The 12,854-nt window shown below is 38.0% G+C and overlaps 1 protein-coding gene and 1 non-coding gene across 5 annotated transcripts; both read left to right on the top strand.

The window, feature by feature from the left end:
* The first annotated feature begins 3,432 nt into the window (after positions 1–3,432).
* Positions 3,433–5,858, top strand: LOC136351135 (F-box/kelch-repeat protein SKIP11-like). 2 transcript variants are annotated; one of them, XM_066305430.1, is made up of 2 exons: positions 3,433–3,647; positions 4,000–5,858. In XM_066305430.1, the coding sequence occupies exon 2, from the start codon at positions 4,149–4,151 to the stop codon at positions 5,445–5,447; it is 1,299 nt and encodes a 432-aa protein (XP_066161527.1). In that variant the 5' UTR covers positions 3,433–3,647; positions 4,000–4,148; the 3' UTR covers positions 5,448–5,858. The 2 variants fall into 2 exon arrangements, with proteins under 2 accessions (XP_066161527.1, XP_066161526.1); XM_066305429.1 differs by having other exon boundaries at positions 3,433–3,708.
* Positions 5,859–7,970: 2,112 nt separating this feature from the next.
* On the top strand, positions 7,971–12,757 carry LOC4350870 (uncharacterized). Of its 3 annotated transcripts, XR_010737605.1 has the most exons (7): positions 7,971–8,104; positions 10,038–10,201; positions 10,313–10,450; positions 10,534–10,630; positions 10,720–10,950; positions 11,080–11,169; positions 12,362–12,757. It is a non-coding gene; the product is annotated as an uncharacterized protein (transcript). The 3 variants fall into 3 exon arrangements; XR_010737603.1 differs by lacking the exon at positions 11,080–11,169; XR_010737604.1 differs by lacking the exon at positions 11,080–11,169 and having other exon boundaries at positions 10,282–10,450.
* The last annotated feature ends 97 nt before the right edge of the window (positions 12,758–12,854 follow it).

Raw genomic sequence — 12,854 nt, 5'->3', positions numbered from 1 at the left:
ACGGAGAAGTATTTTGCAATGGATCACATTATACTAGTGTATAGTGTTGGGGTTGGGGAGGAGTTGCATGGTACACCTAGCCTGAGAACCAAATATGATGGTGAGACACTGAGTCAGTACTTCTGTACTGCCTTTTGCTCCATCCAAAATGTTTTGGCTCGAGAGAAGTGTACACAATTTACGAGAGTAACACCAGCTATCAAAGTAGTCCTAAGGCCAGTCACAATGGGGGTTTCACTGGTGTGTCATGCACATTTAATAGGGGTAAGACTGAATAAAAAATGATTATTTGCATGAAATGGGGATGAGAGAGAAGGAAAGAGTTTCATCCTGGTGAAACTCGTCAGCGTCGTTTCCAAGTCCTCGGTAACAGAGTGAAACCCCCGTTGAGGCCGATTCGTTTCATTCACCGGATCTCTTGCGTCCGCCTCCGCCGTGCGACCTCCGCATTCTCCCGCGCCGCGCCGGATTTTGGGTACAAATGATCCCAGCAACTTGTATCAATTAAATGCTTTGCTTAGTCTTGGAAACGTCAAAGTGAAACCCCTCCACTGTGGGGATTGTTTCATAAAAGATTTCATTTGAGAGAAGATGGTATAATATTTTGGGTAGCCGTGCAATGACACTAGCCATTGTGACTGGCCTAAGTATTCACTTGCATCATGTATGAGCTAAGCTTCACCATCGCTTTCAACTAACGAGGGGTAAAGTGGTTAGTTTCATCGGTTAATCAAACAACATTGGAGAAGCTGTAACTCTCGTAGATATATTTGTTCTATTGGCAAAGCCTGATACACACTCAAATGAGTTGTGTTGAACCTCTCTTCTCTCTGTAAAAAACAAACAATTTCTAGATTTTAATTTTTCTCTCAAAATAGTTGTTTTTTCTCTCTTTTACCTATCCTCTATTTGTAAAATGAGAAGTTTTATCCCTTTAATACTCCTTACCTACTCAACCACCAACTACTTTTCTATTAATGATTTTGGTCATTTTTCCTCCTACTAAAGTTGTCTTGGAATAAGAGTTGCTTTTATTTTGGAATATACACAGGGACTACATGTGTCTAGGAGAAGCTGATGACATTGTCCATTACTAGTACAGTAGTACTTAAGCTTTTCCTCTTGTTCATTATAAAATACTTTCTAAAATTATTGAAAACGAAATATTATTTTAGCCTTTCTTACTAGCATACTTTGTATAAATTCTGAAAAAAAAGGCTTGAATATATGAAATATATAGACAAGCTTGGATTTATTCTATATTTCTTGATGGCTTAAAAATGAAGAAAAAAAGAGGGGAGAAATCTTCATCCAGTCTCTTATGGGTGACTGCTACCGATTCAATAAGAGTTTGGCCTAGGAACCATTGTTTAAGTCGGTGTTAATCATATCTTTTTCATTGGAATATATCGCGTAAGGTTCCTATTGCATGATTAAAAATACATCTTCCCACTGCCACAATTGATAATGTAAATATTCCATTATGGCTTGACGAACTGTTAATTGTGACTATTAATACTATGCATATGTTGTATGTTGTCGTGTAGCTCTTTGAACTTCTATTTAACGCCTTCTATCCCTTTGCGACTTTTCAATCGCAAGACTGGGATAGAGGGTTTTCCTTTTGCTCCCATGTAACCCTCCTTCGTAGGTAATGTTATTCATTCCTATCTTCTATACCACTTATTTTCATAAGTATTTCTCATGGAATTCAATCTCCCCCTCTGATCTCCTTTCATTTTCTTTGCTTTCAATACTCTGGAAAATCTCTTTTAATATCCCATGGAAAGTCTCATCTAGACCAATGTTGTATATTTAAATTTGTGTCACTAGCATGTTGTTTGTGCGTTACATGAGATTTTAATTAAAGAAAATTATCATTAATCAGTTATTACCATCTTTTCTGTATATATCATTTCTTAATTGCTGCATATATTTGTTACTGACATGTGAATCCTTTGACCTTACAATATACTTTTTCCTCCCCACAGAAAGTAAAGAGTTGTTAGGGGTGGTTGACATGTGTGAGCCCTCTAGCCCCACCTATCTTTTATGTTTTATGCTCTCAAAAAAGTAGGGAGTTGGTGGTGCCACCACCACTTCCTCCTTTTCAGAGAGTATAGATATGAAAAACATGGTCTAGTATGTATGATATTTTGCCATGTTGGAGATCGATCGATCTATAAGATGATTTAAGATAGTTTTAAGCTTCTTACTCATATTTATATTTTTCTTCTACTAAAGTTTGACAATTTACATTTAACCATAATATCATAGCATAGCCATCTCGATGTTTTCATTGAAACATTTTTAGACACACACATGCCGTTTCCTTCCCAATCAAAATAAAATTCTACCAAAGTATTTTGTTGATACTTATGCAGGGAAAAACAAAACATCAATTGTTAGATCAAACATATGTTTCGATTCATTGATGTAAGATATCCAGCCACAAAAATATCAATTAATTCACCAGCTTTCATTCTCTTGTAAAAAAATATTAACTCTTTGATGGGAGATATGAAGTTGAACAGTAAAAACTGCAATAAATAAATGCAAACCTTATGCATATAAATTCTAACATTTAATTTAACAAATACCTACCAATTATATATATCCCTAACATTAATACATAAACACCATGTATATGTGTTTAATGTTAGAGATACAGGTGGTGATGTGTAATTTTGTCTATAACTATTAATGTTAGGGATACGTCTAGTTTGTATTTTGTTTGATAGCATCTTTAACCGTACATTCATGAGATGCAGGTAAATTAAATGTTTGAGTTATATCTTGTTTGTATTTTTAAGATATGTAGATTTTTAGTGTTGGAGATACAATTGTTATATATTTAAATTCATTCATGACTAGAGATACGATTAACCAGATATATTCATCCATAGAGATTAGTGGGTATATTTGGTTGATCACATCTGCAGCCATCAAAGAATTTAAAGATATAACAGTTATATCACCAACATTAAAAGCCTACATCTTCTTAAGCATATCTTTAAAGATACACAATCCAGCAAAAAAAAAAATACAAACAAGACGTATCTCCAACATTTAATTTACCTACATCTTTTAAACGTATCGTTAAAGATATCCTCTGACAAAATTACATACCAGACGTGTATCTCCAACATTAATAGTTGCACACGAAATCCAAAAATATACACATCACCCCCCTCCCCTACATCTCCAACATTAATAGATGAATTTCCCTCACATCTCCCATGTGTGCATGCATCTTTTTTTGTTGTTTGCTGGTTGTATGGTTTTTTGGTATTAGGCTAAAACTGTGGTTAAATCAGTGGTATAAAAAGGGGTAGAGGGAGGGTGGCCTCCATCAGTCACCACAACCCCCCCCCCCCCTCTCTCTCTCTCTCTCCTCTCCTCCATATTTTTCTTTCTCATCTCATCACACTTGGAGTTTGCCAATAGAATACAAAAACAGCAGGTGAGGAGAGAGGAGAGAAAAAAAAACAGAGCTTTCTCTCTCTCCCTCCCTCTCTCTCTCTCTTCTTCCAATCTGCGGCGCGAGGCGGAGGTGGTGGTGGTGGTGGTGGGCGCCGCCGGCGAGATGGGCCCGTAGGCGCCGGTGTGGGCGGCATCCTGTCCTCGCCGACCACCCGCCCCCGCCGGTGCGGCCTCGCCGGCAAGAAGTCTTTGTTTTTCTTTTCTTTTTTTTTTTCATCTTTGAAGGTGCGTCGCCGACTACCTCCTTGTGCTTCAATCTCGGTTCGAATCGAATGGAAGATTTTGTTTTTCGTGAGAAATTTCGGGGCTTGAGATGAACACATGGGCGCTCGAGCCACCCCGGTGCTTGTGGGGAGCAGACAGATTTTTCTTTCTTTTTTTTTTGGGTTGTTGTTGTTGGGTCTATTTGATGCAGGGATTAGGTTGTGTAGATCTTGTTTCTGAAACGCTTGCAGTTTTTTTTTGCGGTTTTTTTTTCTGTATTGGTTCTGATCGTTTTGTGTGCTGTCGTTGCAGATTGGATCCTTAATTTAGGGGCGAAAAGAGGGGAGTTTGCAAGAGGAATCATCCCTATTGGGTTGTTTCTTGCTGCTGGGTAAGATCCAATCCAGCCTCTAGGTTAGGTTTGTTTGCTGTTGGTGAGGAGATTGAAGGGTTGGCTGGTCATGTTGGGGGACCAGCGCAGGAAATTCCTGCTAGAGTCAGCGAGCTCATCATCTGAAGAGGTTGTTTCAAGAAGCCGGAACCTTGCGGTTGAGAGCTCGGCGGTGGCGGTGACGGCGGCGGGGGTGAGGAAGGGAGAAGAGGTGGAGGAGGAGGAGCTCTTGAACCGTAGAAGCAAGAAGAATAAGGTTGCCAGTGATTCGGGGAATTCCGGTACCGGAGTTTGGGACTCAGAAATGCAGGATGCTGATCAGAATGGTGAAGCCAACACAAGCGAGCTCATAGGCGCGATCGGGCGGGAGCTGGCCATTACATGCCTGCTCCATACCCCCCGGTCTTATTATGGTATGATAGCATGCCTCAACCGGTCCTTCTGCTCCCTTATGAGGTCCGGGCAGCTGTATAGATTGCGGCGGGAGGCTCGCATTGTTGAGCACATGATCTACTGCTCCTGCAATGTGCTTGAGTGGGATGGCTTTGATCCGTGCCGCCAGCGCTGGTTCAACATCCCTTCCATGCCTCCCATAGAGTGCTTCACGCTTGCTGATAAGGAGTCCCTTGCTGTGGGAACCAATATCCTTGTTTTCGGGAAGAAGGTGGAGGCCCATGTTGTGCTGAGGTATAGCCTCCTAAGTAACTCTTGGACAACAGGAGATATGATGAACTCGCCCAGGTGCTTGTTTGGCTCGGCAAGCTTTGGTGAGAAGGCAATCGTAGCTGGTGGTATCGGTGATAATGGTACATTGAGCTCTGCTGAGCTCTATGATTCTGAAGCGAAGACATGGACCACTCTCCCAAGCATGAATAGGGCGCGGAAGATGTGTTCTGGTTTCTTCATGGATGGTAAATTTTATGTTATTGGCGGGAAAGCTGATAACCATAATGAGATCCTTAATTGTGGTGAGGAGTTTGATTTGGAGAAGGGCACCTGGCGTTTGATCCCAGATATGGCATCTGGCCTTAATGGCGGCAGTGGTGCTCCACCACTTGTTGCTGTTGTGAATAATGAACTTTATGCTGCTGATTATGCAGAGAAGGAGGTGAGGAGATATGACAAGGTTAATAATGCATGGATCACTCTTGGATCATTGCCTGAGAAGTATACATCAGTTAATGGCTGGGGTTTGGCATTTCGTGGTTGTGGAGATAAGCTCATTGTGATTGGTGGAATGAGTGCACCTGGTGGTGGAGTGATTGAAATTTGTTCATGGATACCCAATAATGGACAGCCAGATTGGAAAATCATTGGCAGCCGCCGTTCTGGAAGCTTTGTGTACAATTGTGCTGTGATGGGCTGTTGACATACCAGGGCTATTACATTATTGACTGTACATCTTGACCAAAAGGAAGGATAAAAGAGGCAAATTCTTCTGAGCTTGTTTAGTGATTGTGCTCGATGGGTAATTTCTGCCTTCTCTGGCATTTTAGGCTGAGCTGAAGATTGGGTAGAATTTCTCATGTAGCTTCTTACTTGCTTATGTCTAATCTCTTCATTTTAATTCCATTTGGAGGGCCTGCAAATGGTTTCCAGAAAGTGGGACATGCAGCGCAGCATTAGATTAATAATTTGGTGCAACCTCAACATTTTGATCTACCTTGGATACCTTCATGAAAGTTTTTTAGCTCCAGAGAGTAGGTTACATTGGCAAACCATTTGCCCATAGATTGTAAGAAATAAAGGAAGAAAGAAAAAATGTCCTTGTTGACGATTATTGCCTTGTTTTCTTTGCCTCTTCTGGGTTAGCTGTGACTAGCGAACATTGTGATTTTTTTGTTTATTTATGAATTGAGTTGTTAGATATATTGAGTGATAATTGCCCATTGACTATCTAAATTATGGTGTCTGAGTTGTTGATTCTGTGAGATTCACTTGTGGTTAGAAGACCATCATTGGTCTTCGTGTGGCCTAACATTCTAGTTTTGGAAGACAAAAGGCTGCATGAGATTAAATTGACATTCTGAACTTGTTCAATAGACTTATCCTCCGTGTAGTATTTATTGTATGGTGCCTGTTGTTAACATACTTGAGTTTGGAACACAGTGTGTTCCCTCATTTTGTCACTAACATTTAAACATGTTCAGCTTAGTACTTATATATGAAATTATGAACAGCATTTGTTTGTTCCATCTTAAGACTTTGTTATGATCAATTTAAGGAAACTATGTTAGTTAAGGGCATAATAGCCAGGAGTGAGTTGTATGTTTGTTGAGTTAATGCCTAACGGGGATTAAACCTTAACTACTTCAGCACATTTGAGCTACAAGTTTAGGCTAGGACTAACATGCAGCTTATCTTGAGCTTATTGAATAAGCTCCTGGATAAGCTTAAGCTGGTGAGGAGGTGTCTGGTTGACAAGCAGAAGGCCTTATACACTTGCACATTGGAGGAAATTCAGAAGGCCTTGTACACTTGCACATTGGATGAACTTCAGAAGGCCTTATACACTTGCACATTGGAGGAACTTCAAAGGGCTACTCATGATAAGTGCTTTCTCTTTTTTTATTATAGAAAAAATATCATGCTTGTCGTATGCATTTTTCTCCTCATCTGTTCAAAAGCAAACTAAATATGTGTTAGATTGACATTTTTATTGTCTAATGAGTCCCCAGGCGACAGATTCTTCTTACATGGAGTCCTATGGTGCAGTCTTTTGAAGCACATCGGCAGTATTTACCTGAAGTATGATAACATTGAACTACTCTTCCATATGGGCTTGACATTACATGTGAATAGTGAGTACTGAGCAGAAACAACAATTGATCTACTGTAACAACTGACCAAATCAGTTTCTGTTCATTTTCTTTTAATAATAATTGTATCACAATCCCTTGCGAATTGAAAACAATAAGTATACCGATTACCCTGTGTTGCTAATGGGGCTTAAAAAATAACAGCCTACAATACTTTGTCTTTGCAGGACACATTATGAGATTATAGATAATCTTCACTAAGCTTATGTATTTATTTGGCGTAGTTATTTGAAATAAAAATCACATTTGTCCTTATCTGCATATCTTTGTTTCCTCCTTTTTGTTCGTTCATATATACCATGGGCATTTTGTGGTAGTCTGTGAGAGATTCTTTTGCGAATGACATTTGGGAATAAATTCTTCATGTCTGCCTGGCTAATTTTCTTGTTATTCTTCTTCTTTTCAATTGACTTGAGGCCAATCATATAGGTCATTAGCCACAGTGAATATTTACAAAATTTAACATCTGTGTGCATGGGCCTGCTTAAATTCAAGGTTGCCCAATTTTTTTTCTCAGTGTTCATTCTTATGGAAAACCTTTGTGATGCTGAAAAGTACATATCTAACACTTTAGGCTATCTCAGAGAGCTTCAAGTCGGATGTCATATGTGGAACATGTTATGAGTTAGCAGGTAGTTTGTGGAATGCAGTATTCAATGTAACCAAGTTAGCAGTAGGAATTATTCCAAATGTTATGGCGTAATCCTGACTAATAAACAAGGTTTGCATGAACAGAAGAAGAAAGGAATATACTTATCTATTTTATTGCTTCATTTCATGCTCTGTGTCACTCCAATGTTTTGTAGGGAATACAGATAAGATTCAAAGTTAACAGTTATTTTAGTGGGTATCATGCAGTTGCCGCTTTGCTTTTCTACACAGTTAACCTGCTATAAATTCTTGGTTCGGTCCTGGACTCCTGTCAGAAGCAGGTTTTGCATATCTTGAAGTTATAATTTCCTCTTTAGTGCTGTTATATTCTTAGGTAACATTAAACTTCATATTGATGACACTATACTCAACTGAAGTGCATCGCAGTTTCAGTTGCTAACCTGCTATATATCAATCGTCATGGTATGTTACTCCTATTTGGAGCTAAGATATTACCCCTTTCTTTGTTTAGGTTTTCACGCCTTCTACAGCATATGTTGAGTTAAAATTCATGAAAAGGAATCCGATGATTGTGTGGTGTCTCTGGCATGACTAGGTCAGTAGATGATTACCACTTAACATAATAACATTTATTTTGTTTATGTTTATGCTCCAGAGATCCTGCTACATACATCTTTTAATTACCCTTTTTTGCATGGTATCGATGGCATTGTTTATCTCATTTCTTTAATTATTAATACATGTCAAGTAAAACCACTTAATCCTCTCTTGTGATATTCAGTATCATACATCCTTCCATCTTCCGAGTTTAAATTGTCCGTCAAGACTGTTGATAGATGTATCATTTTCTGTTGGCTGGATCAAAATACTGTTAACATGTTTAATCAGATTTAAGTACCTTTAACCATTTAGCAGGTTAATAGTAGTTAGTATTTAGTAACATACAAACGTGTAGGAACTTCATGGCTTTCAGGCTGTCTTGAACTGTGACGTTTAATTTATATTTTTGTGGATAAGCCATTTCTAAATACAAAGTGACTTGGGAATTGGAAGCAAGGTGTAAAACATTCAATCAATAAGTACTGCTAGTTGACTAGCAATGGTACATTATATTTGAACTTGAAGTTCATCTCGATATTTCTGGAGTCATTATTGATACTTACTTAATAGCCCTACTTCATAAAACTTGATCACAATATCTTGATATGAGGTTAGGAAATTAGGATCATAATATAAGACATTCTCATGCACTTTGTGGAAATTAGGGTGTCGGTTTCATTTGGTTTTTGCTATGTGTAGTGATGAATTTATTATCCCTTCCCCAAATACCTTTTGTGCCTTTGGCTATTTGTCCGTTGTTGTGAGAAGTATCTTGAAGTGGTTTGTCTAGTAGAATAGACATGATATGATTACATAAAAAATAATTCAAAATATAAATGGAATTATAGTATAGTTCATCATGTTAACTCTTATACTAGAGAATAGGTCATTTCTGCCATAGTATTTATCTGCATCATTACTGCGAGAGGAGTTTTCTTTTTCATATAGAACAATGGGAAACACTTAGTTGTTCAAAGCAACTGAGAATAAAGCTTGGATCATCTAGGGTACAAAAAAATGTCTGTCCACCTATGAATTTAGTAGTGACAGCTGCATTGCTTTCTAGACTAGTTCCTTGTTTGCTTGAGTTAATGAGTTCAGTTATGTAGCTCAAACTAGACCCCTATGTTTGTAGAATTTTACTAAGCATTGAAGCATATACTTACAAATCACTGTTGATATTTTATGATAATATTTAGTACATGTTATTCACTTCTGTGGCTACTTGTGCCTATCCTCTAGTTCCTAGATATTCTAGTCCAATGAATTTTGCACCATTTTAGTTATGGACAATGGAGTAGGTATTTTATGTCCCTCTCCAGAGAATGGCATAGGACCTGCTTTACATTTTGGTAATTTGCAGACCTGCTGGCAATACATGAATTTCTACTTTGCCATCATACTTCGGTGGTAATTATTCTGCTCTAAGCTATTATGAGATTAAAAATGTCAAAATGCAAACATTGAAGAATAGTCTTGTCTGCATAGTCTCATAATCACACCCTGGTCTTCTATAATTTGCCAAAATTATTCACCTGAGCTATCAGCAGTTTTCATACCCATCATCATTTTGCCAGCAGTTCTTTTTTTTGTTCAAATATAAGTCAACATGCCATGTTACATTTAGTTTTTTTTTTTTAAAAAAAAATGATGTTGCCTATTTGTTCACATTGCTTTCTTTTAGCATTTGAATCTAATGACATGTTTTCCCCTTTTGATGCCTAACAGAATTTGAATTTACTTTTTGTATATGTATATTGCTACTGCAGTATTGTTGATATTTCTAATATGTTTGGTTTTCATCCCTGTTCAATTATCAAAGCAATTTTTAGATTGTCAAGTTGGTTTTACACCGGGGGCAATATTTTCATTGCTTTGATCTTTTGATTCATGGAGAAGTTAGAACTTAGAAATGCCTTCTTTACTAGGGATAATATCAGTGGAGAACAAATTAAAGCACGGAACAAGCATATAAAATGTTCTTGAAGAACTTTTCCTTGGTGCTTCACCTGGAGAACCAAGAAAAGCAGAAGCAGAAAAGACAAGCAATCAAACAAACGGTGTTACTCAGAAGTGCAACAAGCCTCTCAAAGTAGAATCAAATTCTTTCCCATTAATGGAGATATTTTTAATTATATTAAAATTTTAATTATAAATATTTCTTTGATCCAGAGAATCCCCATTCCGTTCATATGTGCTGCAGGATTCGATTTGGTAGAATCTCCAACAGAACCACTCCATTAGGAGCATATGTCTTGGTGGCTACATGATGATGAAAGCTCCAATATCCAAGATCAAATTTCAACTCTGTAAACTATCTACGCGTGGGGATCGAACGGCGGTATGTAAAAGCTTCCCATTTACTTGATTGAAAGCAAATTTATATACAGTTCTATGATGTAACTATGCCATGTGTCATTTTAGAAATTCCCTCCAAAGGAAGCTGGGAGCATAAAGTCATTGCTATGGAATTTGTCCTGCCCTATATTGTTCTTGATACGCACCTACTTGGAGCATAAAGGTGCTAATGTCACTGCTTTATGGGCATGATGTGTCTATATTTTGTTGGTATGAAGTCCAATTATGTGTTTTCCCTATCAATTTGCACAGGTCACAACCCACAAGATTAGATGCAACTCACTCAGCTGAGGGGCATGTGAATCGCTTTTATGTGGACGTTGCACTAGCTCTTGAGAAGACATTAGCATTACCGAACATGTCGACCCCAACTGAACATGCAAGTGAATGTGCATCAGGCTCGTCTCAACGCTACAGTTTCTCTTCACTTCACTTCACTTGTCACTTGCTGGTCGAGTCGAAAGGCTATGCCAATGGAGACCTGTAAGTTGTTTTTCAGGCTTACTACTTTCTTGGTGCTGTCATGTCAAGAAATTGCATACTGCAAGTTACCAAACATTAACTGTTGGGAAAGTGGCGCCTTTTGCGTTAGCACTAATCACAAGTTGGCAGAATCGTGGCATCTTCTGCTTTTTGCAGTTCCCTCACTTGCGGTCCATAACAGAGTGCACAACTGATCTGGTATACCCTATGATTCTTCAGGTGTTTCCTTTTCTTTTCCTTTTGAGAGTCCTTGGTCTTCATCGCCATGTTTTTGTTCATTTATGTGCAGCAAATTTAAGCGATGCCATCTTAGCGTCAACTATTCGACTGCTAGGTTATTCTTACATATTCTTCTATCTTTCCATAGGGTTACATTTTAAGAACTTGCACATAGATCAAGATGTGTTACCGTATGAATGGCACTCTATCTTTCCTTTGATGACCTTAGCATGCTCCAATTCCTCCAGCAGTCCAACTTGCTCCACCTATTAAAAGAATTCGTTGCGGAGGACCTTCCAATCTCGAGATTCCTCGTTTCCATTTGTCCATCCAACATTCCTGAAACATGGTTCTGGTTTTTAATAGTTAGGATCTTTGTTTTTTTACTCGAAGAGCACTCTGGCCAATGTGACATTCTTGCCATTTCTCATATATATGTTTGGCCCACATCCTAATATATACCCACTTGTCTTGAGAGAATTGCATAAGTGTGGAAGATGCTAGCCTATATTAATATAATATAATGCCCATTCAGATATTCTTTTAGGAGCCTATGGGTATAGTACCTATTCATTTGACAACAATTGATATAGGTGATAATTTTATAAGAAGATGATGACAATGGCAGCATAATAATTTCATGATCACTAGTTTCAGAAAGTGAATCCTAAAAAACTAGAGACAATTCTATGTGGTGTTTAAGGAGGCCACGATTTTATTGCCTGCTTCATACTCCCACCTTTTTTCGAATAGTTGACACTAGACAACATGACTCTTATTTCAAAACTGACCAACAAAAAAATTATTATATTATTCTATTTTGTAGGTTATTAAATTATTAAAAAATATATTATCGTATTAAGATTCGTTCCACACCATACTTCCATATTATTGGAAGTTCCAAGTAATTCTAAATTCGTTATAGAGAAAAGAGTGACCGTACTTAATTGAACACTAGTGTCCATACATGCTATGCCAATAAGTTTTATGGGTTTGAAGACCGACTGATCAAGTTTAAATTATTGAACATGGACAGCATATTTTGCTAAGTCCATGAAAGTTCACTCATAGCATTGCTCACTTCATGCAAGATTTTGTTTCCATTTCTCCTTGCAAGATTTTGCTCGGATCACGCGGTTTCCGTAAAAGACAAAACCATTCCTCACTTCATTTTTGTTTTGTGCTAGAGTAGGAAAAAGAAAGGAGATGCCGAAGTGGACATGAGTTCTGTGAGAGGTACCATCTCTCACCTGTGCTGTCCTGTCCAAGAAAGAAGAAGAAGAAGAAAAAAGAGAAGAAAAAGGGGAGAAGAAAAACGGACGATCATGAGGTAGTCCATGTCATATAGAATCACAACAAGTAGGATCACCAAACTTTCCCTGTTGGAAAATGATATATGCTTGGGCAGCATTGACAGTGGATGTGAAGGCAAGTTGGCAAATGGCAAGCATAGTGGCGTCTTAGCCCTCCTCCTCTGGCTGTAATTATTCCCTAATTTTTGTATCTTCTCTTTTTCTTCCCTGGATGCATAATCATTGTTGTATACTGATTTTGAAATGCAAAAAAAGGAGAAATTTTCTGAACCTCATTAATGTTTGTGAGAATTTTGTACATGGCTCTGATTATCACATCAGGATGATGGGTACATCAGTTGAAATGCAAAAAAAAAAAAAAAAACAAAAAAA

The sequence above is a fragment of the Oryza sativa genome, chromosome 11 (genome assembly GCF_034140825.1).
Source record: "Oryza sativa Japonica Group chromosome 11, ASM3414082v1".
In the NCBI taxonomy this organism is placed as follows: domain Eukaryota; kingdom Viridiplantae; phylum Streptophyta; class Magnoliopsida; order Poales; family Poaceae; genus Oryza; species Oryza sativa.
Note: the sequence above shows the minus strand (reverse complement) of the source record. Positions and strands in the feature narration are given on the sequence as shown.